The 27,188-nt window shown below is 42.1% G+C and overlaps 1 protein-coding gene across 4 annotated transcripts in view; it reads left to right on the top strand.

The window, feature by feature from the left end:
- Window positions 1–27,188, top strand: part of KCNQ1 (potassium voltage-gated channel subfamily Q member 1) — a 282,535-nt gene that overhangs the window by 70,721 nt on the left and 184,626 nt on the right. For 2 of the 4 annotated variants that reach the window (XM_028733552.2, XM_028733579.2), the window contains exons 3-12: window positions 2,893–3,019; window positions 4,039–4,117; window positions 4,516–4,612; window positions 5,448–5,588; window positions 17,337–17,447; window positions 18,117–18,212; window positions 19,229–19,357; window positions 20,517–20,658; window positions 22,265–22,291; window positions 23,903–23,968. In XM_028733552.2, the coding sequence (XP_028589385.2) occupies window positions 2,893–3,019; window positions 4,039–4,117; window positions 4,516–4,612; window positions 5,448–5,588; window positions 17,337–17,447; window positions 18,117–18,212; window positions 19,229–19,357; window positions 20,517–20,658; window positions 22,265–22,291; window positions 23,903–23,968 (1,015 nt within the window). The remainder of the gene's footprint in view (window positions 1–2,892; window positions 3,020–4,038; window positions 4,118–4,515; window positions 4,613–5,447; window positions 5,589–17,336; window positions 17,448–18,116; window positions 18,213–19,228; window positions 19,358–20,516; window positions 20,659–22,264; window positions 22,292–23,902; window positions 23,969–27,188) is intronic. The other 2 variants (XM_028733561.2, XM_028733570.2) reach the window with 2 other exon arrangements.

Raw genomic sequence — 27,188 nt, 5'->3', positions numbered from 1 at the left:
CAGGGATGAAGGCTTCCCGTGCCCTGCGGAGGCTTCACACGGCTAAGCCAGAAGCTAGAACAGCTAGAGGGAGTGCTGTGCAGCGCACCCTCTAGCTGTTCTGGCTTTGGGATAGCCGTGCAGCCTGCATTCGCTCCATAAGACACACACACATTTCCCCTTACTTTTTAGGAGGGAAAAAGTGTGTCTTATAGAGCGAAAAATACGGTACTTTATTTTGTCTGCCTGGAATCTTTCAACATTCAGCTTCCTTGGATGTACCTGATTATTATTGGGTGGATGAGTTGCTCTTTCTATCCACTTTCTCCACACTGTGCATCATCTCATACATGTCTATGGTGCTCACTCTTATTCACCTCTTTCTAAACTAAAAAGCCCCCAAAGTTATAACTCCTGCTCATAAGGGGAGTTCCTCCTGCTCTTTTACTTGCCCTTTTCTGAATCTTTTCCAGCTCTACCGTACCTTTTTTGATAACCCTTTTTTGCGCTTTTTGCTTGTGTCAACTATTCCCTCCAACACACATATTTTCTCATTTCTCTTCTGCTCACACTTTATGCCCTTAGTATATTGGATTGAGTTTGTTTTAACATGTATGTCGTGCAATCCTGTGCATATTTACTTGGAAGTTAACAATGCCCAATGAGGATGAATCCAGTGTGTTCAGGATTGCAGCTTCAGTCTGTACTGTATGAGACCTCAGAGTGGACTTCTGTAAATAGTGGCTGGGGAGACCCAGCCAGATGGGTGGAGTATAAATAATAAATTATTATTATTATTATTATTATTATTATTATTATTATTATTATTCTTCAGTCAGATGTTTATGTACATCAACATTCTGTCAGAAATTCTAGCTTGTTTTGAATAGTTCAATAAAAACACAACTCTCCACAGTGGGGTGTGTTTTTAGTGCCCAACTCATTCCTGATAACCCCACTAAATTTGAAGCTATTAGTCCCAGTTTAAAACTGGAATTGCTGAAACGGAATCCTCAGAATGTAGTCTTGCTGCTTTTGTAAAATACCTTCACATCTAAATCACCGAAATTTCAGCTTGCTGTGGAATGGTATATATACTAGAGGGTATATTGAAGTAGTTCATGAGGACTTGTTTGTTTGTCTTTCTAATGAGTGTCCCAACTTATTTTGAATATAAATAGCATAGCCTTTTGCCTGTCTGCAACTTTCTCTGGCAGCTGTGTCTAAATGTAGTGACAAAAATCAGTCAGCCTTCCCCCCCCGCCCCCGATTACTTATTGGGCTTATACAAGGCGAGATATTAAATACACTTTTGTCTGTCACCCAGCCACGGGCAGGGGAGGGGGAATTTGCCAGTTGCTAACGGATACCTGGCATTTTTGTGTATGACCATGAAGAACAGCTTGTGAACTTTCACCTCTGATGTTTCCTGAATAACATGGGTCTCATTTAGGTCAATAAGCCTTTATCAAAACGTCAGGAGTGAAAAATGTGTCTTGGTGTAAGCCGACTGGTCGTTCTCTCCAGTTGCAGGAGTCTATAGAACAATCAATGTTCTCTAAGCTTGTCTGCATGTCATGCAAAGAACTGGATGACAGTAACCATTGACTACATGTCTGTTTCATTGTCTTTAGGGCAGCCCACATTTGCATATTTGTCAGTGTTCCTGTTATCCAATGAACCATGGAGGGTCTTTAAAAACACACAACTCTCATGCAAATTTCTCTCACACAACACTCCCCCCCCCTGCACTTTGCAAATCTGAAAGCACTCACAACTTAGTCTTTTGTTTCTTTCTATTTCCGTACTCTTCTTACAAAATTAAACTCTAATTTGCATGTGTGGAGTTTTTGTTCAGAGCAACCCTTCTTTTCCCTTTCTCAGAGTTTGGTTTTGCTTAATCACTATTTATTTGTATTTTGGTGTGTTGAAATATGGTTGTTTTGCATCACATACCGGTATATAGCACAAATCCCTTATAACTGCTCTTGATTGCTGTATTATTATTATTATTATTATTATTATTATTATTATTATTATTATTATTATTAAAGACCCAGCTGGCTCTGTTTGCTTATTAGCTGTTTTTGTCCAGGGTGGGGTGAGAAGACCTAGGAGTTTTATTAATACACTGAAAAGGACACAAGAGAATCTTAGGATTTGTGAGCATGTGTAAAAGTTAATAACATATAAGCTAAGAGAAAAAGGTCTCTTGATATTTTCATGTATGCAGCTGGATCACTCACAGTGCAATCCTACACAAACTCAGAAGTAAGCTCCATTGAATGTAATGGGGCTTACACCCAGATAGATATATCTGAGATTTCACTGCAATTCAGTATTTTCGAATTAGAATTCTGCTCGCAACTAAATATTGTGCTTAAAAACATGAATGAAAGGAAAAATAACTGCTCCATCACATGCTAAACTCCATTATCAGATTCTGAGAACAGTTTTCCTATGAAATGAAACGCACAAAAAAATATTTCTTGCTTTTCCTTCTCACACTTTATAGATGTGAGACGTATACTTTTCTGATACAAAGTCTGTATTTATGCTATCTGAATAACATTATTGTTTTATAAATAATGGGTTTGAAATTAAAGTTGCAAACCTAATTAAACTTCCCATGACTTAAGTGCCATAGAACTTGGCTAAGACTTTGAGGAGATGAGATTAGTATCCAATTATGTCAAGCGGGATTTTGTTTTGTTTTTATCACATGGAAATCGTCAAAACACCCTGTAATAGATTTTAAAATTTTAATCGTTCTCTTGATTGTTTGTTCCTACAGGGCTTTACCATATATTTTCTGACTCACAGTTCTCATATTTCATTTTCTGCTAATATCACCTGAAAAGTATTAAAAGCATGTTATATTAATCTGTGCCCCCCTCTGTCTGTTTCCTCTAGGAAATTGTATTAGTGGTATTTTTTGGAACCGAGTATGTAGTTCGATTGTGGTCTTCAGGGTGCCGCAGTAAATACGTTGGCTTCTGGGGAAGACTTCGTTTTGCTAGGAAACCCATTTCTATCATTGGTGAGTATATAAAGTTCTCAATGGCTCCCATTGCATAAAAGGAATTCCCATAGTGATTTCTCTCATTTTCAAAAAAATAAAGAGAAAGTGTTTTCTTGTAAAAAACAACAACAAAGCAAAACCTCAAAGAAGTTTACAAAAAAAGCAATAAAATTATCAGTAAAAAGAGTTAAAAACAGCTATTTAAAACATTCAAATAAAAATTAAAACCAATTACAGTGGAACCTCGGTTTTCAAACGTAATACGTTCCGGAAGACCGTTCGACTTCTGAAATGTTCGAAAACCAAAGCATGCCTTTCCAGAAGCTCAATACAGAAGTTGTGTGGCACATTTGGCTTCTGAAATGCATTCAAAAACCGAAGCAGTTACTTCTGGGTTTTTGGCGTTCAAAAGCCGAAACATTCGACTTCTGAGATGCTTGAAAACCGAGGTACCACTGTAAAAGCTAGAAAAATATTTAAACACATCAACTTTATACATATCTAGGTAGGCTTGTCTAAAGTGTTTTTAGTAGGTGTCAAAACACTCACCTGCTTGATGTGTGGATGCCGCCACACTAGAAGTCCGATTTCATACAAATGTGGTACAAGCATTACACAGCATCTATAAAAGTGCCTGTTCCACAGATCAAAGCAGTCAAGTGGGAGTATATGGGGTAAGGCGATTTCCCAGGTAAACTGGTCCCAAGTTGTTCAGGGCTTTCTATGCTAATAGTAACACCGTGAACTTGGCCCGATAGCAAATTGGCAACCAGTGCAGGTTTCTGAGCAGAGGTGTCATATGCTGAGAGGGTCTCACACCTGGCAGCAATTGTGCTGCAGTATTCTATGCTAACTGCAACTTCTGGATCAAGTGCAAAGGAAGCCCCACACAGTACACATTGTAGTTATCTAGTCCTGAACTGCACGAACTACTATGGCTAGGCTTTCCCAATCCAGAAAAGGTCATAGTTGTGTTAAAGGTGCTTGAGGCTGCCTGGGTCTCTAGTGACTGTATGTTGTTGTTTTTCATTTTCCAGATCTAATCGTAGTTGTTGCTTCCATGATCGTGCTTTGTGTGGGTTCTAAAGGCCAGGTTTTTGCAACCTCTGCTATCAGGTAAAATGATTAAATCTAATTTAAAAATCCTTTCCCCCCCCCACCCTGTTAAAAAGTGTATCTCTTAATCCACTTTTCCCCATCCCAGTGCCATGTACTGGTTAGAATGTTAGAGTGGTTAGATTTGGACTGGGGCTTGGGAGGTTCAAATCCCCAATCCCCCGTGAAGTTCACTGTGTGACCTTGAGCCATTCCCTCCTGCTTAGTGGAGCCTACTCTTGTTATGAGGATAAAATGCAGAGGGGGCAAATCATGTATGCTGCCTTGAGCTCTTTGGAGGAAAGGTGGGGTATGGATGGACTGACTAAATAACAACAATTTTAAAGCTCACTCTTCCACTCTCAAGCATCTGTTCTCACTTTTTTCATTCACTTTTCTTTTAATGAACTTCATTCTAGAGGCATCCGATTTCTGCAGATCCTGCGAATGCTTCATGTGGATCGTCAGGGGGGCACATGGAGATTGCTGGGGTCAGTAGTTTTCATACACAGACAGGTATGTAAAAACTTAGAAAGGAAGTTCAAGTGATAAGGATCTTTTACTGTTAGGCTGCCAAATTCCATAGACCATATACTGTTCTTGGGGTATCTTGGACTAAAAATGAAATCCCCTTCCCGCTGCTTCAGACTTTACTCACAGTTAATCACATTTAATCGGTTTAATTAATTAGCTGATTAACTAATGTTATTTGATTGACTAAGGCTGCAATTCTATACCTGGAGTCAGCCTGACTGAACTCAGTGATGGGGCTTACTTTTAAGTAGACATATGTTTCAACGGTAAGGTTTCTTTTACTGGGTGACAGACCTAATAATTTTAAAATCTCTCTGTGTGCAAACAAACCCCTGTAAAAATAATTTGCTGTGGTTTTGATGTAATTTGTTTCAGTTCTGCTAGTTTCAATCCTACTTTCTCTCACATATGGCCACTTGAATCCATTAAGTCTTATTTCTGAGTAGATGTGCATAGTATTGTGCTGAAGGTTAATCCTTTATTGTTTTGAGAAGAAGGTTAAAAATATCATTTTTCCAACTTCAGTTTGCAATTCTGCTGCATTAAAGTAACTGACAATAATATTTTTTTGACCTAGTATTAAGGTAAAATGATTTGCTAAGTGCAAATTGGAAATATCAGGTGGTAGTCAACTAAGCATTATTCAGAGTAGAGTGACTGAAATTAATGAACTGTTTGATTAATGTTTAATTGGTTAAATTCAGTGTGGTAGCTGAGCCCAATAATCAGTCATTCGTTTTATAAAATAGCATTTGGCAGCAGCAGTATTCTATGTGCCTCTAGTTATTCATTAATTTGCTCTTATTCTTCTTTTCAGGAATTGATAACCACTCTGTACATTGGATTTCTAGGCCTGATTTTTTCATCTTATTTTGTGTACTTGGCTGAAAAAGATGCTGTGAATGATTCAGGCGAACATGAATTTAGCAGCTATGCGGATGCCCTTTGGTGGGGAGTAGTAAGTATAATCCATAGTACATTTTCAAAATTAGAAGAGCCTTTTTGTCCTAATGTGACAGTTTCTAGTATTTCTATGAAATGTCCTCATTCAGGAACAACACTTAAACCATTACTGATGGCATTGCATCTAGTTTGAGCATTATTCACAACATTTGTATAGGAAACATTGTGGTTTGTTGCTATAAAATGACCGCGGATCTAGCATATGTTTAGCCTATTAACTGTGTTTGGGTTGTTGTGTATGCAGTTTCCTGATTTGAAATAGTAAGGATTTGTGAATGTCATTTAACTTGGTATCATGGACCAGATTCTGCATGTGAGTCCAGACCTTGAAAATCCACTTTTTATGAATGGAGTTTACAGGATTTCTTCTCTGGTTCTTGCGATTACCACGCATTGTGTGAGTAATGCAAGCAGCAGAAAACAATCCTGAATCTTGTAGGGAAGATAAAGAAAGGCCTTCAGTCAAACTAGCCCACAGTGATTCTGGTTGTACCCCAGAAATATAGGGCAGGAAAGTGACATCCAGCTTCAGCAAAGCAGAAGTTTGCCAAGAATTCTGTGTGTACCGAAGGCACCCAGAATCTCCTGTCTCATTGGGCTGAAAAAATGGAAAGTGAGGCCGTCCTCACCTTCCATCACCAAAGAAGTGCTCAGTTCGCTCTTGCTGAAATTTGCAGATGGCATCCGGAGGACTATCTCCTTGGCTTCTGCAATATCTGAAGGCTGAATAAGTTCGGCCCAGTACTGGAGCAACAACTGTGCTGCTGCTGGTCCTGAAAATGTTATATCTGAGTCCGGAATGTGCTTTCTTGCGTCAGGTTTTTTTGCTCTTAGCATAGTCTCTGTTGTTCTGGTATTGTACCTCTGTTTCCTGTGTGTAGGCCTGCAATTGCAAATTTACTCAGTGTTTGCTCTCGTTGCTTTCACTTGACACCAGTTAAGCTGAATCTGGGTACCACCATCAAGATAATGCAGACTGCAGGTCTTTGCTGGAGCCACCTTGGTCAACAACATGGACAGGCAATGTCCAGGGATATTTGGACGGGGGGGGGGGGGCAGATTTGCTAAATGAGCACATCCAGTTCTCCAAATAAGTGTTGTACACGTATACCACACATTCAGTAACTGAGAAACGCAATGGCATTTTCCAGATTTTTATCTCTGTTATATAGCCTTCTATATGAACTCTATGAATCTCCCCCTTCCATATTCTTATATGTAAAATAGTAAATACAATGCAATCTCTTGTGGGATCAGCAAACTTGCTTTTTAAGCTTTTAAACTCTTTCTAAGGGGCTACATTACACCACAACGTGTTCAGCTTCTTCAGAGGAGTGGCTTACATGGCTTCTTAATTAAAGGTGGCAGATGCAACCATATGCAAAAAAGGCACTGCCTTGATTTTGGCAGCAAAAGTATACTTTTGTCAAGCATGAGTGGCGCTTTGTAAGGGCTGCAAAGCTTTCCTCAATAGGAATGGAAAAAATTAGCCTATAAAAAGAAGGCAAAGCAAAAGGAAGAAAATACAGTCCCCAGCAACATAAGCAGTAATATGCATACAATCTGAATACAATTCCCATTGCTGAATGATCCTCTGAAGATCGGAACAAAAAGATTTCAAACCAAGTGGTCAGGAACTAAAACATAAGACTGAGTTTCAGAGATATCAGGTTCAAGCTAGCCACAATCTCAACTGCAACCATTCTTTCCCCCAAAGTTATGCATTTTAAGACTATGTTTGATTGCTTTTGGTTGGAAGCTAGAAATCAAATTAACCATGATGTTAGAGATGCATGAAGGCATTTCAGATTGTATTTTTCTTTTGCTACAAGCGGCTCTGGTGTGTGTGTGATATGCTATGAAGGACTGGAGTGGGGGCAGTGTCAAACCTTTCCCCCTGTGATACAACCCAGGCCCAGATCCCTCCTGAAGCTGGTGAACATCCCTTCGAGCTGAATGTTGGAAGATTCAGGACAGATGAAAGAAATAACTTCTTCCCGCAGAGCATAGCTAAACCATGGAACTCGCTCCCACAGGAGGCAGCGATGGCCACCAACGGAGATGGCTTTAAAAGAGAATTAGACAAATTTGTTAAGGAGAGGGCTACCAAAGCCTACTAGCCACGATGGCCATGCTCTGTCTCTGCAGCCAGTGGGAGGAGCTAGTGCTCCTGAATACAAGTTGCTTGGAACCACAGGAGTGGAGAGCGCTGTTGCACACAAATCCTGCTTGCTGGTTTCCCACAGGTCTCTCTGAAAATAGGATGCTGGACTAGACGGGCCATTGGCCTGATCCAACAGGCTCTTCTTATGTTCTGGTGTTGGGGGAGAACATAGTGTCAGTTACTATTAAACTGTTGTTGTTTAGTTGTGTCCGACTCTTCGTGACCCCATGGACCAGAGCACGCCAAGCACTCCTGTCTTCCACTGCCTCCCGCAGTTTGGTCAAACTCATGCTGGTAGCTTCGAGAACACTGTCCAATCATCTCGTCCTCTGCCGGCCCCTTCTCCTTCTGCCCTCCATCTTTCCCAACATCAGGGTATTTTCCAGGGAGTCGTCTCTTCTCATGAGGTGGCCAAAGTATTGGAACCGCAGCTTCATGATCTGTCCTTCCAGTGAGCACTCAGGGCTGATTTCCTTCAGAATGGATAGGTTTGATAAGACAACAGGCTATTAAACTAATTAGTGGCTATTAAACTAATCCCAAACTATGATCTCCTCCTATTTTTGGACTACCACTCCCATCATCCCTTGCTAGCAGGACCAGTGGTCAGGGATGATGGAATTGTAGTCCAAAAACAGCTGGAGACCCAAGTTTGGGAAACCCCGGGGAAAATATAGGAAGCTGTCCTTTTGGTGATTGTTACATGATGCTCTTGCATCACGATTGCATCGTAACTGTTGCAAATTGCCCCTAAAAATATGTTACCTTTGAACAACCGTATTTCAAAGGCATCACTGAGTAGTTTGACTGGAATATAGCCACTTTGATCATGAACTCTTCTGTCACTACTAGATTTTACTAGATGAAAAGAGAAATAAAATAAGACATCCTAGACTTTAGATTACTTACATACTTATTTCAACACAAGAAAGATTAAAAAGAACAAACTTTAATATATGGCACTAACTGTTAGTTGTGAGCATGAATCAGACTGAGCTCAGCACTTTTCTGTCCCATTGGTTTAAGTGGCAGGAGTAAACATGCACTGAACTTCTTCCTATTTAATTCAGTGGGATATAAAAGTGTTTAATTTTGGCTAGAACACACACATGTGTCACTGTGATTGATAGTGTAGAGCAAACCTTCTACTGTTTCCAGTGCATTTGAGTAGTAAACAGAACAGCTGGCATGCGGCAGTCTATACTTTCTGAAGTAAAACAACTAGGCTATTAAGTTTTTGTTCTAGAAAATGTCGCAAAATAACAATGATTTAATTATACTTAGAGGCAACGTGCATAATTTGCCAATCACTGCTACTTTGAAACTTCTCTTTATTTTGCCTGGATTTCTGCTGGGTTCTCAAGAAAATGGGGACCAGCTTTGTTTAATGGTGTGCTCCTTAAACACCCCTATCTGTTGTCAATCCACAACTAGAGTTGTCTGTTAAAATCATGCTGATTAATAACATCTTGTATTTTCCCATAAATAAATTACATTTCTAAGTAATTATAAACCACATGAATGGTATGTAAGAATGAAACTTTTTCAGTTACTTGCAACAGAGATATCGGGTTCAGGCAGGGGGTGTTGTGGAACAATTGCTCACTCACAATTGCCAATTGATGCAAATGTTTTCAGATATAAAATTGTTCCTTGCCCAGTATTGAAGTCACTTTTCTAAAGAAAAGAACAACATTCCCAACCTGCTTTTTTATTTTTTATTTGGGCCAGTTTAAAGGTCATAAGGTGGAAATTCTAAATCATCCCTATATTCCTGCCAGTGACATGTATATAGTAAATGGCTATGGCCACAATCCAACAGGTGACTGAAATGCAGCCAGCAATTTTCCATTATGCAGCAGCTTGCACTTTGGGCTCTTAGCCTTCAACAACATTGGGACCTGTCGCCACACAGCAAATTTCTTCCCATTATGATCTGTTCCATAAACTGTGAACTCTTTCTCTTACATAAAAGCCTGGTTCCAGGTGGTCACCTAAAAACTAATCTTCACCCACTTGGTGCCATCCCACTGTTTTGGGCTACAATTCCCACCATCCCTTGCTGTTGACTATGCTGGCTAAGACTGGGGGAAGTTATAATCCCAAAGATCTGGAAGGCACCAGATTCAAGAAGGCTGACCTAAACAATGGCACAAAGGAGAAGATTGGGAGGAGAAGTATGTAATCTTCAGGGTTGCCACAGTTTGCTCATGATCACCTCAATTCAAACCATGGTTTAGGTTGTGCACCCCTCCAGACTACACCTCCCATTATCCCTGATCACTGGATATGTGGCTGGGGCTGATGGGAGTTGTAGTCCGGAAACATCTTGAGGGCCACAGGTTGTGCACCCCTGGTTTAGGGGATCGTCTGAACGAGGATAAACTTAATTTTCATGACTGTGCTAGGCAGGATCGTGGTTTGAACACATCATTCTTCAATGTGAGACCATTTGCATAAATACAGGCTTAAATCAGGCATGGGTGCTAATTCTGTTTGTAATATAGTGGTCTTTCTGCTCCAGTCATTTAAAACGAACATACAGAACTGTTTTGATAATCTGATTTTCATGTACTCTGTGGGTTTTGCAGGGCAACATTCTCTTTGGGAAAGAGGATTACAGATTTATAATGTTTCAGCTGATGATGACTTTGCCCTAGCAGAAAGCAATTCCACTAATACACACTTGTGCACCTAATTATTGTAGCCCCACACTCTTAGTGTTGCCTTCTGTATTGCATTACATTGTGGACTGAAGGGACCATCAACCCTCAGGAGCAGCTTTTTAGGAGGTCAGAGGGTTTAAGTGGGCAGGAGGGGATCAGCAAAAGTCAGGTGCCCTGACTTGAATGAGGAGAAGTGTCTTACACTAAATCCAGTAGTATGAAAATCTGTTGGTTTGTTTTTAAAAATTGCAGGTTCAGGAATAATGGTAGGAATGCAACAGCAGTCAGTCTCAGAGCAGAATCCTGCAGTTTTCAGAATCCATCCCAGGCTGTTTCTATCTTTGCAGCATTAACAAAACCAGTTCAAATGAAACTAGAATTCTGCCAGGGTTTAAAATTGCTGCCACTGTGAAAGGGCTGTATTTTATTATCCGATAAGTATTTGGCCCTGGTGTCTGTGCAGTCTCTAAATACTTCTAAATTCCATTTGCACTATATCCCCCACCCCCGCACAAGTTTAAATGAAGCAAGCCAGTGTTTGTCACTATTAATCCATGTACCTTTGGCTATGGTTTATTTTCTCTTTGTTATCAGCTATTTCCGATGGTAATCTTAACTTCGCTGCAGCTTCATTTCTCTAGACTATTAAACAGGGATGAGATTAGTCATACAACCACTCCTGTGGTGATTCTACTAGATCAAAGCCTTGCAGTGAGAAATGACTGTGTGTGACCATGCTTTTAATTGAAACATTTAGCTTTTCCTGCTGAGTTGTGATGAAATTTTAATGTGATAACCTATGGATAGACCTTTGTTTGCCCCTCCCCCTGACATTCCAGTGCATTTACAATGAAATTGCAGAATTCCTTTAATCTTTTTATCAGAAATTACAAGTCCACAACTGTGGGTGGAGGGAGGGTAGAGAGCAAAGCAAATAAGAAAACCCACACAAGGTACAGTTTCAGGCAACATGCTTGGAACCCAGTGTTACTATGACTTTTCTCTTGACAATTACTTCTGAGATTTGCCATAACAATTTTACTCCACAACCAGTCCACCAAGCATTTTCCCCGACCCTTTTGCTCTGGAACAATTTGCTGCTGTTAGATTTCTGTTTCTTTTTTAGACAGATGGTCCTTTTAAATTGTTTTATTGTTACTGATGCTGCTGTTTTGCTAATAGTATAAGCTGGGTTGGGGAAAATACTTTGAAAGGTGGAGAATAAATGAATAAGTTTTTCTTTTAAATGTTTTTTAAGCAACATTACAGTCTACAGTTTGACTTCACAAAAACACATGAAATTAAAAACGATACAATAATCCTGCAAAAAACACAGATTAAAACTCCACTGTGCACTTTTTTTTTATAAAGAGCAGTCACAATTAATAAAAACACAGTAATTAATTGAATGTGGATGGAAATAAAAATGTATCTAGAGTTCTCTTGAAAGTTGTGCTTGTTAGTGCAGCACTTTGGTTATTTGGCTATTAAGTGATAGGTCAAGCTTTCCGTAAGCTTCTGCAAAGATATTTAGGATGGTTTGGAGGTCATCCTCTGAGTGTGCACACACTACGTTGTCACCAGCATACTGAAGCTCTATGATGGAAGTTATGGGAACCTTACTCTTTGCTTTCAGCCTACTCAGATTAAACAGCCTACTCTGTTTGATATATGATTTCTACCCCAGTGGGGAGTTTCCCTTCGACAATATGTAGGATCATGGCGATTAAGATAATAAATAGAGTTGGGGCTATAACAGATCTGTTTAATGCCTGATCCCACCGTGAATGGTTCACTTTGAAAGCCATGGTTTCCATTGTATTATCGTGGAGGAGTCTAATATTTGTTAAGATTCCTGCTCTGTGATTGCAGTCATGGGATTGTTGTCTATCACATGACGGTGTATGTTTTGACTCCACAGTGTGGGAAGTGACGGAGACGGGATGTTTGTGTTACTGTGTTCCGTGAAGTGGGATTTTTGTCCTTTGTACTTTCTCTTTGCTGTCTGATGAGAAAGAGGAAGGAGCTAAGTCAGAACGCCGAGTGTTTATATGTAAATAAAGTAGATTAGCCACTGACTGACGGTCGAATAAAAGGTTGATGATGATTAGCCAAAATGCTGAGTTGCTGAGGTCTGTTACGCAAGGTGCAAAGACTCTGTGGCTCCCTAAGTGTGCCGGTGTCTGTTGGCATTGGTCGCTTTGATGTTCGGGCAGAAGAAAGCTTTTGAAGCTCCCAAACAAACGACCAGGAGGGAGAGAACATGCCAGTCGGGCATGTGTCTATACCAGGGTCAACTCGAGTGTAGGACAAACTCCTGACAACAATATGTTCACAAGTTTATCTGGGCAGCTGATTTTCAGAAGGACAGTCTACAGGGCAGTATGGTTTTACAGTGTCGAAGGCCATAGTCAGGTCAATAAACACCATATACAGGGGTTGGAAAGTTAGCAATGATAAGGCCATACAAACTTCCTCAGAGGGGGAACTCCACAAATGTGAGACCACCCTGAGAGAAGACCCTATCCCTTGTACCCCCCCAACTAATGTTTGTATGGATGGGCAGGAAAGCAGGGCCTCAGAAGCTGATCTTAAAGTCATGCGGGTGCTGGTGGTCCTTCAGATAACCTGGTCCCAAACTATTTAGGGCTTAAAAAGCTAAGACCAGCATTTGATATTTGGCCTGTAAGCAAGCAGGCAACAAACACAATAGGTACCGAATTGGTAACGTGTTCCAACCACCTGACTAACGCAATTATTGTTGCTGCCGCATTCTACCCCAATTGAAGTTGTGAACCCTTTTCAAAGGCGGCTGTACACAGAGCCCTCTGGCCTGGACAGTGGCGTAGCGTGGGGGGTGCAGGGGGGGCCGGCCGCACCGGGCGCAACATCTGGGGTTAGGGCAAATCCACAGGTTAGGGGGCGCAAATTACTTGTCTTGCCCCGGATGCTGACAACCCACGCTACGCCACTGGGCCTGGATGTAAGCAGAGCTTGTATCACTGAGGTATGTTTCTCAGTGGTGAGTCACCACACTATGGCAGAACAGGTCTCTGTGGGGAAATCCTTTCACAGCCCTTGTGTTATCTGCACATTGATCTTTAGGAGACAGAAACAATATTCCAACTTGTCTGTCATTTTACGTGGTTGACAAGTTATCATCCTACCATTTATTGATTAATTCAACCTACACTTGAAGCACGTTTCTTGCCCAGAGTTTTTATAGCTAAGGTTATGTTCTTGAACAGAAAACATTTGGAGGGGAGAGAATTGCCCCCAAATCAGGTGGAAACTCAGGAATAATAATGTATTTAATTTTCCCCATATTCAAATGGGACTTTTTTTTTAAAGAAAACTACTACATCTGGGTTGTATCCAATGAAGTCATTGCATGAGCAGAATGAGTTTCGCCTGTGCAGTAGAACCTCACCTATGCACCCACTGAAGCCCCTCAAATCTGCTGTTGGGGTCTCCCTACTTTCTGGAGCAGATTTGGAGGTGGAAGAGACGCAGAAGGAGAGGAAGTCATTCTACTCATGCAGTTACTTCAGTGGCTTCAATTCTTGCCTAATTAGTATACACAGAATGTATAACAGAGTGGTCTGCATTTGTGCTTGCTAAGCTCTCATATTAAACATGGTGCTTCCATTTTATGTTTCTAAAATTGCTTATAGTATGTATCTGTGACTAGCCTGTACCTACCTCACCATACAATCCATTCTAGTCATGACCCACAGAATTTGGCGCAGCTATTACATTTGTCCATTATTGACATTTATGTATTTATTTAATAAAATTTATGTACCATTTGATTGGGTGTTTTTTTTTTAAAAAAAACCCACCCTCAAAGCATTTTACAAAAATGCATTTAATCAAGCTTCTTGTATATTTACTAAGGGACAAATTCCAAAGAATTAAACATTAAAAATAAAATATGTGTTAGTTTACTATAGAAAAAAGGGTATTATGGCACCTCAAAATATGCTTAGAGTAATTATGGGTTAGGGTCCAAGTTATATGTTTGTGGGATGTAGTATACAAAGGTTTATGCCACGGTGAACGGAATGTGTTACAAGGTTCTTTGTCATATTGACTTAGGATATGTCTGCATGCCAATGAAAGCCCACCAACAAGGCTGTAACATTTTAATGAAACAGCATAATTATTTGTTTACACATCATCCTAGTCTCATGGGTGGCTTTTCATCTGACTGTCATTGTTCTTTGTGAGTTATGTTCTTATAACTTTCAACTATACTGGCCTTTGCTGGAAAATGATACCATAAACTTTTCAACAATGCTGAATGCTTGGCTCCAAAGCTGTTGGAAGAGCTAATACATCCTTCTGTGAATAATAGTGTTGTAAAACTATCCAGCTGACCAAACAAACCTATTCAAATATTGTCTCCTTTTTATTTTTTACAATTCTAGTTTTGTAATAAAGAGGCTTTCAAGAGCAAATAACTTATTCTGTACAGGCCCCCCCTTTCCCGTATTATGTAAATAAAACATGCTTACAGATTTCACAACAGTTTATGTTGGGCTTGAAGGTAACTTTGTATTATGATAGCTCAGCTTACTGAAGTGAATTGTAAATAAAATGGCAAATTCTCTGCTGTTGGGACAGTCCACAATCTGTTCCAGCCCCATTATAATTAACACGAAATTGTGCAAGAGGATGGAAGAGAATTGTGCAATGGAGTCTTTGACATTGCTGCTACCTTTTGTTATACCTGCTTGTTCAGGACATGTTCCCGAACAAGATAATTGCTAGGTTTTTAATGGAGGCATGCATTAAGACCTGAACAAAACTGGGACAGGGTCGGTCTCTCTCTCTCTCTCTCTCTCTCTCTCTCTCTCTCTCTCTCTCTCTCTCTCTCTCTGTGTGTGTGTGTTTTATACTGAGTCATACTAGCTCAGTGTTCTTTCCTCCAACTGAGCAGCCTATTTCTTTTCAAAGCAGTGTTTTAAACTGATGTTGTTATCCAGATGCAAATCCTTCAATTCCAAGATTTATTTGTGATCATCTTAGTGATGTTACTGCTTCTTTTAAATACTGGATAATACAATCAGTTTCAAATATTTGGTGCAAGAGTGTCATCCTATTTTTAAAGAATATATTATTTATTGTATAGAAATCTAGACACATGCACAAGGATGATTTTTTTTTTTTACATTTAGTATGGCACTTCTTGTATGTGCTGTTAAAAAAAAATGAATGTCCAAAAGTACTTCTGCTACAGTACTTGTATTTTCTCAACTTTTCCTCTAAAAATACAGTGCTTAGTACCCCTGTGCAGTTTTTTTGTGTGTGAAAATATTATTGGAAAGAGAAAGAAAATGTTCTGGGCATCTGAATACTGCTTTTTCCCCCATCTGCTTTTTTTGCTGAAATGGACTCCATTATTTCTGTAAGGTCTTGAATAACGTCTGACTTACATTTAGTCATCGCTTACTGCAACCTATATAAACTTTGGTCTGCAGTGAAATGCTGTGACCATCATCTCCTTAAAAGCATTCTTCTCAGGTGTTTGATTTTCATTTCATATTAGTTTCCAGACACCCTCTAATGAAATATGTGAATCGGTGTATCATAATATTGCAGGGATCAGCTACTGACTTTAGATCTATCCCTTTTCCTTTTGACATCATTGCATCACTATAGTACTTTAAAATATATAGTTGTTTCATGTGGCATTTTTCACCCTTCTTTCTGTTTTCTTAATGTATAGTACCCATGCATTAGGAAATACCTTCTTTGTTATAAATAAAATTATCAATGTAAAGTTTGTTTTTACTTGGGCTGGTATGGTTTTCCCCAAAGAGAAGAGTGGGATTTGGGCAAGCTGCCCATGGCCCTGAAACCTCATGTACCGTAAAGTTTTCCAAGTCATAAAGGCCTAAATTAAGGCTTTGAATTTACAGCATGTTAACATGAGCTATGTTGTAATTCAATTTCCTGCCTTCTTTTCTTTCTCATGAATTAAAGACTGTTTTACTATTATAAGTTTCTTCAATGCACTACACTAGAAGGATAGGTTTCTTATGTATGCAGATGTTTGTGAAATTATACAAAATGTGATGTGGCACAAGAGTAATGCAAAGATATCTAATTACACAAATTAGCTGCTAGTACCTAAAGTGCAGAATCTGAAATATTTTGTTGGAGGTGTTCCTAGTAAAGAAGAAAATGGGAAGGAATGCCTGGTATGTTTAGCTACCATAGAGATGTGTAAAGAAGAGGGGAACAGGAGTCAGTAAGTTGTTTTCTGACTACCGTCTTGCAAAACCTTTCTGATTTTCATGCACCGAGATACACTGTTTTAAGCTCCTTGGAAAAAAGTTGGTGTACAGATGTAATAATTAATGAATAAATATTTAATAATGAGGGCTAAAAGCATGCCTTTAGAAACAGAGTTTATTAAGGCCTCCGGTGCACTAGGAAGACAGACTCCTAGTTCCTTAGTGTGCTGATGACAACAGGGCTTTTCAAACTCTCTGAAAGTAAGTACTGGAGGAACCCAAATACTTGACGGGGTTTAATGGTTTGTATATACATAGGTCAGAGAGGCAAAAATGCAGGGCCACCCATGAGGCAAGCTGAGGCAACCACTTGGGGCAGAAGGATCCACAGTGGCAGTAGATCTGGTCTCCATAGAAAGCATTGCCTGTAGAAGTCACTCTTGGTGCACCACAGAGCATAGACACTCTGGTCCTTCGGAGAGCTGACCTTACCATGCTCTTCTGATAGCATGGGGTAACGAATGGCATTTTAATTAAAAAACATGTGTTTGTTCCAATGTATGACAATTATCATCACTCGGTTTCAGTCTCAAAGCAAATTGAAATATCAATAAAGTTATGTCCTAATAATGTGATAATGTGTTCTAATAATGCTTAATTCTTACTTTCAGGTGACTGTAACAACCATTGGTTATGGAGACAAAGTGCCTCAGACATGGATAGGGAAAACCATTGCGTCTTGCTTTTCTGTGTTTGCAATTTCATTTTTTGCCTTGCCTGCGGTAGGTGGTTTAGAGTATTTCAATTTGTTTTTAAATAAGTTTAAATTCATATGCATACATGCAGTATTTTCTCATTGGGAAGATTCTTACATATTTGAGTTCGAACACTCTTGAGCAACTATTTATCACTGCCAAAGTGATGAATTTCTGTGCTTGGGTGTTAATCTGGCTGGTTAGATTCTACCCAGTACTGTTGGGGCTACCATACTTTTTATACAATAGTTACACACAAGCCCTGGATATTTATGCATCCATGCTTTATCACAAGTATGTTGTATCATGAGTTTTGTGGTCTGCTATTGTTGCATAAACAATTATTAGTGTGGGCATATGTAAAATAACCATGTGCAAAAACAACACAAACTTTTAATTGCCCACTGTAGTTCCTGTGTACCATACAGGCCTCTTTAAAAGTGTGACTGTAAGTGAAAGTGCAAAAATATCTGGGTCCAGAATAATGGAAAATATGGAAATATGCGAAATGTGGCAGCTCAAGTAGAACCAGCCAGAAGAAATCTGGGACGGTCTCAGATTTGGGGCAAATACCATTTGAGCAGAATTTGCTTGAAATTAAATTTAAAAGGTATATTAAATATATATTAAATATATTAAATTTAAAATGTATAAATTTAAAAGGCATTTCTCTTCTGAAAACACTCCTTTCTTCAGGGTATTCTTGGTTCTGGATTTGCCTTGAAGGTACAGCAGAAACAACGACAGAAGCACTTCAATCGGCAAATTCCAGCAGCTGCTTCTCTCATTCAGGTAATGGTGATTAGAGCCTACATTTACTGCATATATTTTGATAGATTTTTTTTTTTAAGAATCCTATTGGGTTGGACCCAGCAGGTGCTTTTGTGCAATGCCAAGGAATTTTGATCCAGTGGCAGGTGTCTGTTAACAAAGGCAAAGGAGCGGTTTTTGCCTATTCCCTTTGCTTTCTGCAGCCCCAGCGCTCTCAGAAATCTGTTCTGGAGAATGCCAGAACAGAATGCCAACCCACCAGCACAGATTTCAGGAAGCACTAGAGCAGGCATAGGCAAACTCGGCCCTCCAAATGTTTTGGGACTACAACTCCCATCATCCCTACCTAACAGGACCAGTGGTCAGGGATGATGGGAGTTGTAGTCCCAAAACATTTGGAGGGCGGAGTTTGCCTATGCCTGCACTAGCAGGAGTAAAAAGGGGATTAAATATCCCCCCTTTCTCTCCTGTTAGCAGACACCTGCTGGAGCAACGGTGCTAGGAGGTCCACTTTGGATTTTGGTGCCTAGGCTTGACATGGATCCAAAAGCTGCTCTGAGACCCCCTCCTACCTCTATACACACGTTTCGTATTTATAGTTTTGTTAAAAATAATAAAAAGTATGTTTCATGCAATTAGTCATGGCTGGAAATGGTAATACAGATCTTGTTTGTTTCACTGTATTTTGCACAAGCACATTTGCTGTTAATATTTTTTATCATTGTTTGTGTTTGGAAAAGAATACAATTATATATTAGTTTTGTACATTTGTAATTGGCCTTTTCTCTTTTTGGTGTTTGTTTATAAGAAGCCTATTTTATTTTTTGTTATCTTTTGGAATGAGGCCAGTTAAAGTGGATTAATTTGAAGAAAGTTTTCTGAACTAAGATCTCTTCTCCCACCCCCTAATTTTGAATTTTCCACTATCCCTAATTTAGACAAATGTTCATAGATTAAAAAAGGTTGCCGTTTATAAATTAATGTTGGTTTTCTGATGATACATAAAAGTTTTTTAATTCATTTAACTAATGTTTTAGACTGCCTGGAGGTGCTATGCATCAGAAAACCCAGACTCTTCTACATGGAAAATATATATTAAAAAACCGTCCAGAAATTATCACTTGATGTCTCCTAGTCCCAAGCCAAAGAAAATTGCGATGGTGTCGGTAAGGAGCTGCATTTCCATTTCCCTTGGGCGTTTTGACACCTTAATGTTTAAAAATAGATTGAAATGAATGCTTTTCCATAGAATATGTTTTCTCTACACAAAACAGCCTTTCTTGAAAATGTGATATTCAACCTTAGTCATACTCAGGGCAAACTCAATAGGCTTATTCTGACTATGGCAAAAATTGAATATCAACCAATATTTGCATAACAAGATATTCTTCATATGATACAGGGGCACCGTCTAGGGGGGCCAGGACCCCCCAATATTTTAAAGTAGGGACCTGGGTCCCCCCAAAATTCCACAGCAATCATGAAAGGGACACGCCAGAGTGAAGCATCTTCTTCCTGGCACATTCCTTTGGTGATTGCCAGGGGGCCTTCCAGGAAAGCGCTCTGGCAATCTCCACCAGGGACACACCAGTGCAAAGCATCTTGACCCCAGTGAGTCCCTTTCACAAAGGTAAGGTGGGTGGGGGTGGCGGGCCAAGTTGATCTGGCCTGGTTGGGGGGTGGTGCCACGTGTGTGACATCATGCATGTGCGACGGGGCCTCCAATGTTGGGGGCAACTCGGCGCGTCTGATATGATATCACACACAGCCATGTCTACTGGTGATTGGGCCAGCCTGACTAGCTGGCAGGAAGCTCCAAGAAGCTGTGTTGAGTGTTGCGCGGTTTTCTTCCTCTGCACCAATCATGGGAGAGGATCAGACTTTGTCTCCTAAATTTTGTTTCAGTGACAAACAGTAATGGAGGTAGAATTCTTTCCTCTTGAGGACTTCCTTCATAAACTATGGCATTGACTAAGAAGTCAGTGGTTATAATAAAAGGAAGGCAAGGGGAGAAATGTAATTATGGAGTGATCGACTCTGGGAGGAACACAACATTAGGAATTCAACATTAGGGGATCGCTTCATCAATACAAGAATTTCTGCTTGCCTGCTAGAGTGATTAACCCCCCACACATCCTGTTCATGAAAGAAAAGGTAGAATTGTAATTTTATAATAAATCGTAATTTTATTTCCCCTCGGTTACTTGTAATATAAATTAATTTCTTGTGTTGAATTAATTACATCTTTAGCTTAGCTCATTGTTCGTGCAGTCAGGTTTTTTGTTTTCTGTTTTTTAAGAAGATTTTAAAATGTATTCCTCTCAGGTAAAAAAGAAGAAAGGCAAGACAGAAAAAGATAATGGTCCTTCTTCTCCTGACAAAATGTTATCTGTTCCACAAATCACATTTGACCATGTGATGGAAGATCGGAAATCTGAAAACTACTTGGACTCGAATGAAAATTCTGGTAAGAATTTCGGTTAGAATTTGCATAAACGTAACACGGCAAGCCAAAGCCCCTTTGTGCCAGCCTAGGGGTAAGGCCAGATGTTGGGGCTGGGCAGAGATTTCCCTCTGCTGGTCGCCTCCTGTGGTGTGAAATCTGCATCACTCTGCCAGCGTAGAGCGGAAGTTCCACCAGCCAGATCTCTCCAGCTGGCAGCCAATGGAAAAACCTGAAACTTGATATTCTGGAGGCAGGGAGGGAAGGACTGAGCTGGCCCTTGATCTGCTGGATCTCAAGCCATCCCATTATTGCCATCAGGCCCAGTTTGGACCCATTCCAGGCTGGCACAGTGATTTGCCTATTTCTCATCTCTTCCCCCCGGCCAGCACAAGGGCCAGGAACTGCAGATGTAGTGCTTTGACGAGCCTCACTGCTTCCTGGTTGTGGTTTGGATACCCTGAAATAAGGAGCTGTCATTTAACTAGACCAAATAGCCTAACAAATACCTGAGCCCTGAAGAAAGTTTATAAGAGGCTGTTCTGCTTTACTGCCCACAAGTTTCAATGCTGTTGTAACAGATTGAACCTACATGTGCTTGAGTGTCTTTGTCGAGTCTCTTTTAAAAGATTTTACTCTTGACTTGTAAATATTTCCTATAGAAACCATTTTATCCAGGGATTTTAGAAAGATAATTTATGGATCTATATACTTAACACCTTAACACCTCCTGACCATAATCTTGAAGATTAGCACCTTTCTCAACATCTATCTAGCGCTTTGATTATTTTTATTTATTTATTTTTAAAGAAAACTCTCTTGCATTTGACACTTTCCTTAGTTTCTTTCCCCCCTTAGTTTCCAGCATTTATTTGAAATCTGAACTGTGATACTGAGGAAAGGAAACTAAAATGTTTAACTAAACCAAAGCCTTAATCTTCATCTCTGTTTAGACTGATTTATTTTTATATATTATTATAATTAACAATATGACAGTATCCTTCTAGGGTCCGCAGGCTACTTATTCACTGTTAAGTTGCTTTCTGTTCTGCATGAGTCTTCTGGGTAGCCTCCATTTTTTAGAATAATAATCTGATTTTTCTTGTTAGCTTTCTGCAACATCTTTTTTAAAAAAACGATTCTGAAGAATACTTGTGCAGCTCATAAGCGTTCAAGGAAAGCACTACTTTGTCCTCCTATATACGGTACCTGCTACTCACACATGAGTATTTTTAGAGCTCACATCCCTTTCCTTTGAGAGCTTGTTTGCCAAGTTTTCTTCCAAGTAAATTTCATTTTTTTTATTAAAAAAAAAGTGCTGTAGAGAGCAAATATCAATGGGGAATACCACATTGGAATGCATATCAGGTAGAAAGTTCACATGCAGTTCTTGGTTTCTCAATAGGTTATGGAGTACAAAAGATGTTAAAGCTTTCTTTCACTGCTTTCTATGCCCAAGTGACATTAACCTTTAACTGTGACTTTCACCATTTGAAGGGCAACATAATCTATAAGCAGGTACTAACTCCAGTCTAGAAACAAAGGTTTCCTTTTCCTTTTGACATCTATTCTCCCTTTTTTCCTCCTCCCCCCTCTGTTTTCTTCTCTCAAAACTCTTACAAGTGTACAGGACAAAAAGGAATGTTTAAATTTCTTGGTAAGTTAAGGAAATTTGTATTTTCCTACAGCATGCCAGACATTGAAAACTTAACATTGCTTGCAGTGCTTTTCTTATGCTCCCGCTGGCCATTGGCTATACTACTTTTCTGCTGACATTCTGCAATTGAAGTGGGACAAATGTGCATTCTTTCACATCTGTCCTTTATCATGATTCAATTAGTAATGAAGAAAAGTAGGATTTTTTAAATAAAAAATCCTGTTTAATTACATGATATACTCTTAACAATGTCTCCCATAATTGCATTGTAGCAAATGAGTTAATCCACTGTCTTTACTCAGTGCCCTTTATTTTCTTTCTTCACTTGCTCATTTATAACTGATTAGGATGACATGTGAATCCCATTGTTTTATAATTTTATTTGAAGTCAGCAATAAAAAAATATGCAGTGCAAGCTTATGCATGTTTACTTGACAGTAAGTCTAACTGGATTCAGTAGGGCTTACTCCTAGGTAAGTGTGCAGAGAATGGCAGCCTAAGAATCTCAGCTCATTACATTTCTTGAATTCCTAATTGCAATGAATATTTTCCTTGTTTTTAAAAAGATTCAAAATTTTAGTCATATTTTTATTATGGCGGGAGGGGGAGGGGAGATTTAGGACATGATTCATCATAGATGTATCACTTTTAAATCTTATGTTTCAATGGGATATAGTTAAGAATGTGGTTCAGTTTCCCCACTGAATTCCCAGTAAGACCAAAAAGAACTTAACATTTACAGGAGAATGTCCTTAAGATGTTTACTGGATAATGTATAGGGCATTTAGGTTTGCTGAAACTTGAAATTATATTAGAATAACTAAAGTAGACATAGAATAATTCACCTATTGATTCTTTTAAAGATGGCCTCTGGTTGTTTTTAAGCAAAGAATACATGGAAGCTTTCCCCCCATAAGGAGTAAATTATTTATTTAAATTAAAATCCTTGGGTTACTTTGTTTTACTCAAGTGCATAAAGTACAAGTCAGCCATAAAATCAGCGACTAAAGTTATAAGCAGCTGGTAAGTTTTAAAAACCTATTAAATAAGCAACACTTCGTTAAGAAGCCTTAAACATTTGCAGATCTTGCCGTGGCTAAAATCTCAAACCTGCTAAGTCAGACTGACCAATCTGAATCTGTGATGAAGTTTAATTTCTAACCTGTTGTGAAGTCTTACCCATTGTTTATCTGTAGAAAACATCTATTCTGAATGTATCTTCACACATTTCTCTTCCACATTTCTCCCAGAATTTAAGGAGGCTTACAATGTTTCCCCTTAACATAAATATAGTGGGACAAAATGTCTATATACCTTCCATAGTAGAGGTTACTGAAATTATAGGAGGCCTTTTCTATTCTCATTCTTTAGGATAATACAGTACCCATGTAGGGGGGAAATGAGGGGGGGTTGGAATGGAAAAGTGAATAAGGTGAAATAGCCAAGGACATGAGAGAAAGAAATATACCGGTACCTGTTTTCCTGTTGTTTAAAGATTAACTGATGCAATTTTGGCTTGGATTGCATTACTGCCTCTCTTGACTTTCTTCCTTTCTTTTTCGGTGTTCTGTGCACTGTCTCTCCTACCCCTCCTGTCACCTGTTCACTCAGTCCGACAGCATTCCTGGTCATCCTTTTCTACAGAGCAGCCATCTCCCAGTTCTCCCCCTTCTCCAGGTAAATCTTGCATCTCTTTGCTTCATTTGCTCAACTCTGGGCTTGTAGACACTACATTTCGCCCATTCTGTTACAATTTATGGGACAGATTGGGGTTTCCTTTCAGAAGATAGAACTATACAGTGGTACAGTGGTGCCTCGCAAGACGAAATTAATTCGTTCCGCAAGTTTTTTCTTCTTGCGAGTTTTTCGTCTTGCGATGCACGGTTTCCCATAGGAATGCATTGAAAATCAATTAATGCGTTCCTAGGGAAACCGCCTTCAGACCAGGTCCGGGGACAGTCTGTTCCCCGACCTCTTCTGAAGGCTGGGGGGGGGGGGGACAAGGGCTTTTCTTCCCACTGCCAGCCTTCAGAAGGCTGTTCTGAAGGCTGGCGGTGGGAAAAAAAGCCCTTCTTCCCACCTCCCGCCCCGCAAGCTCCGGGGACAGGAGGGCTTTGCTGCCGACCGCCAGCATTTTAAAAGCCCCTGCTGTCCCGGGGCGATTTTAAAATGCTGGCGGGCGGGAGCGAAGTCTCTGCTGTCCCGGGGAGATTTTAAAATGCTGGGGGGCGGGAGCGAACGCCCGCCAACATTTTAAGATCGCCCGGGGCAGCAGAGACTTCTCGCCCAAAGCAAGGGGAGCTCTCCGGAGGGCTCCCCGTGCTTCGGGTGACAGGCTGCCGCCCCAAGCCTCGCGCACCCGGCGGGACCTCCTGCCGGGCGCGCGAGGCTTGCAGGCACTCGCCCAAAGCAAGGGGAGCTCTCCGGAGGGCTCCCCGTGCTTCGGGTGACAGGCTGCCGCCCCAAGCCTCGCGCACCCGGCGGGACCTCCTGCCGGGCGCGCGAGGCTTGCAGGCACTCGCCCAAAGCAAGGGGAGCTCTCCGAAGGGCTCCCCGTGCTTCGGGTGACAGGCTGCCGCCCCAAGCCTCGCGCACCCGGCGGGACCTCCTGCCGGGCGCGCGAGGCTTGCAGACACTCGCCCGAAGCAGGGGAAGCCCTCCGGAGGGCTCCCCGTGCTTCGGGTGACAGGCTGCCGCCCCAAGCCTCGCGCACCCGGCGGGACCTCCTGCCGGGCGCGCGAGGCTTGCAGACACTCGCCCGAAGCAGGGGAAGCCCTCCGAAGGGCTCCCCGTGCTTCGGGTGACAGGCTGCCGCCCCAAGCCTCGCGCACCCGGCGGGACCTCCTGCCGGGCGCGCGAGGCTTGCAGGCACTCGCCCAAAGCAAGGGGAGCTCTCCGAAGGGCTCCCCGTGCTTCGGGTGACAGGCTGCCGCCCCAAGCCTCGCGCACCCGGCGGGACCTCCTGCCGGGCGCGCGAGGCTTGCAGACACTCACCCGAAGCAGGGGAAGCCCTCCGAAGGGCTCCCCGTGCTTCGGGTGACAGGCTGCCGCCCCAAGCCTCGCGCACCCGGCGGGACCTCCTGCCGGGCGCGCGAGGCTTGCAGGCACTCGCCCAAAGCAAGGGGAGCTCTCCGAAGGGCTCCCCGTGCTTCGGGTGACAGGCTGCCGCCCCAAGCCTCGCGCACCCGGCGGGACCTCCTGCCGGGTGCGCGAGGCTTGCAGACACTCGCCCGAAGCAGGGGAAGCCCTCCGGAGGGCTCCCCGTGCTTCGGGTGACAGGCTGCCACCCGGCGGGACCTCCTGCCGGGTGCGCGAGGCTTGCAGACACTCGCCCGAAGCAGGGGAAGCCCTCCGGAGGGCTCCCCGTGCTTCGGGTGACAGGCTGCCGCCCCAAGCCTCGCGCACCCGGCGGGACCTCCTGCCGGGCGCGCGAGGCTTGCAGACACTCGCCCGAAGCAGGGGAAGCCCTCCGAAGGGCTCCCCGTGCTTCGGGTGACAGGCTGCCGCCCCAAGCCTCGCGCACCCGGCGGGACCTCCTGCCGGGCGCGCGAGGCTTGCAGGCACTCGCCCAAAGCAAGGGGAGCTCTCCGAAGGGCTCCCCGTGCTTCGGGTGACAGGCTGCCGCCCCAAGCCTCGCGCACCCGGCGGGACCTCCTGCCGGGTGCGCGAGGCTTGCAGACACTCGCCCGAAGCAGGGGAAGCCCTCCGGAGGGCTCCCCGTGCTTCGGGTGACAGGCTGCCACCCGGCGGGACCTCCTGCCGGGTGCGCGAGGCTTGCAGACACTCGCCCGAAGCAGGGGAAGCCCTCCGAAGGGCTCCCCGTGCTTCGGGTGACAGGCTGCCGCCCCAAGCCTCGCGCACCCGGCGGGACCTCCTGCCGGGCGCGCGGGGCTTGCAGACACTCGCCCAAAGATTTTAAAATGCTGGGGGTCGGGAGCGAAGCGTTTGCTCCCGCCCGCCAGCATTTTAAGATCGCCCGGGGCAGTGGAGAAGTCTCCGCTGTCCCGGGAAGGCAGGCGGGGGGGAGCAAAGACTTTTGCCCCCCGCCAGCCTTCAGAAGAGGTCCAGGACCTCTTCTGAAGGCCGGCTGTGGGCGAAAGTCTTTGCTCCCGACCGCCAGCAATTTAAAACAGGTCCCCGGAGATTTCCCTATGGGCTTTCGTCTTGCGAAGCAAGCCCATAGGGAAATTCGTCTTGCGAAGCGCCTCCAAAACAGAAAACCCTTTCGTCTTGCGGGTTTTCCGTCTTGCGAGGCATTCGTCTTGCGGGGTACCACTGTACCTCGGTTTATGAACTAAATTTGTTCTGGAGGTTCGTTCTTAACCTGAAACCGTTCTTAACTTGAGGTACCACTTTAGCTAATGGGGCCTACCTCAATTTCTGTTCTTATCCTGGGGCAAAGTTATTAACCCAAGGTACTACTTCCAGGTTAGCGGAGTTTGTAAGCTGAAGTGTTTGTAACCTGAGGTGTTTGTAACCTGAGGTACCACTGTACTGAAGTTACAAAGCTTAAACAAAACCAGTTGGAGATTGTAATTTACTTCTAGTCTTAAACAAATAAATACTGTGACGACTACTACTAGGTATTTATACTGAGTTGGATCCAGACTTACTCTTTTGCAAATGGAAATGTTGCTTCCATTTGCAGATAGAAGAAAAGGAAGGAGGTGATTTTTGCTTATTCTTCCTTATCCTTTCAGCTCCTTTTACCGCCTTCCACACTGTTCTGGAGGGTCCCCAAACACTGCAGAATAGCTTTTCACCTCTGGTGGTGCTTCTTGTTTGCAGAATTCTGTTCATGAGTACTCTAGATTCATAGTATTTTAAAGGGGCCAAAGAGTCCTGGAAGACATGCTCCCTGCCTTGTAGGTGTTTTCCACCTGGCCTGGGAGGGTGG

This window comes from Podarcis muralis, chromosome 1, assembly GCF_964188315.1.
Source record: "Podarcis muralis chromosome 1, rPodMur119.hap1.1, whole genome shotgun sequence".
NCBI classification, from domain to species: domain Eukaryota; kingdom Metazoa; phylum Chordata; class Lepidosauria; order Squamata; family Lacertidae; genus Podarcis; species Podarcis muralis.
Note: the sequence above shows the minus strand (reverse complement) of the source record. Positions and strands in the feature narration are given on the sequence as shown.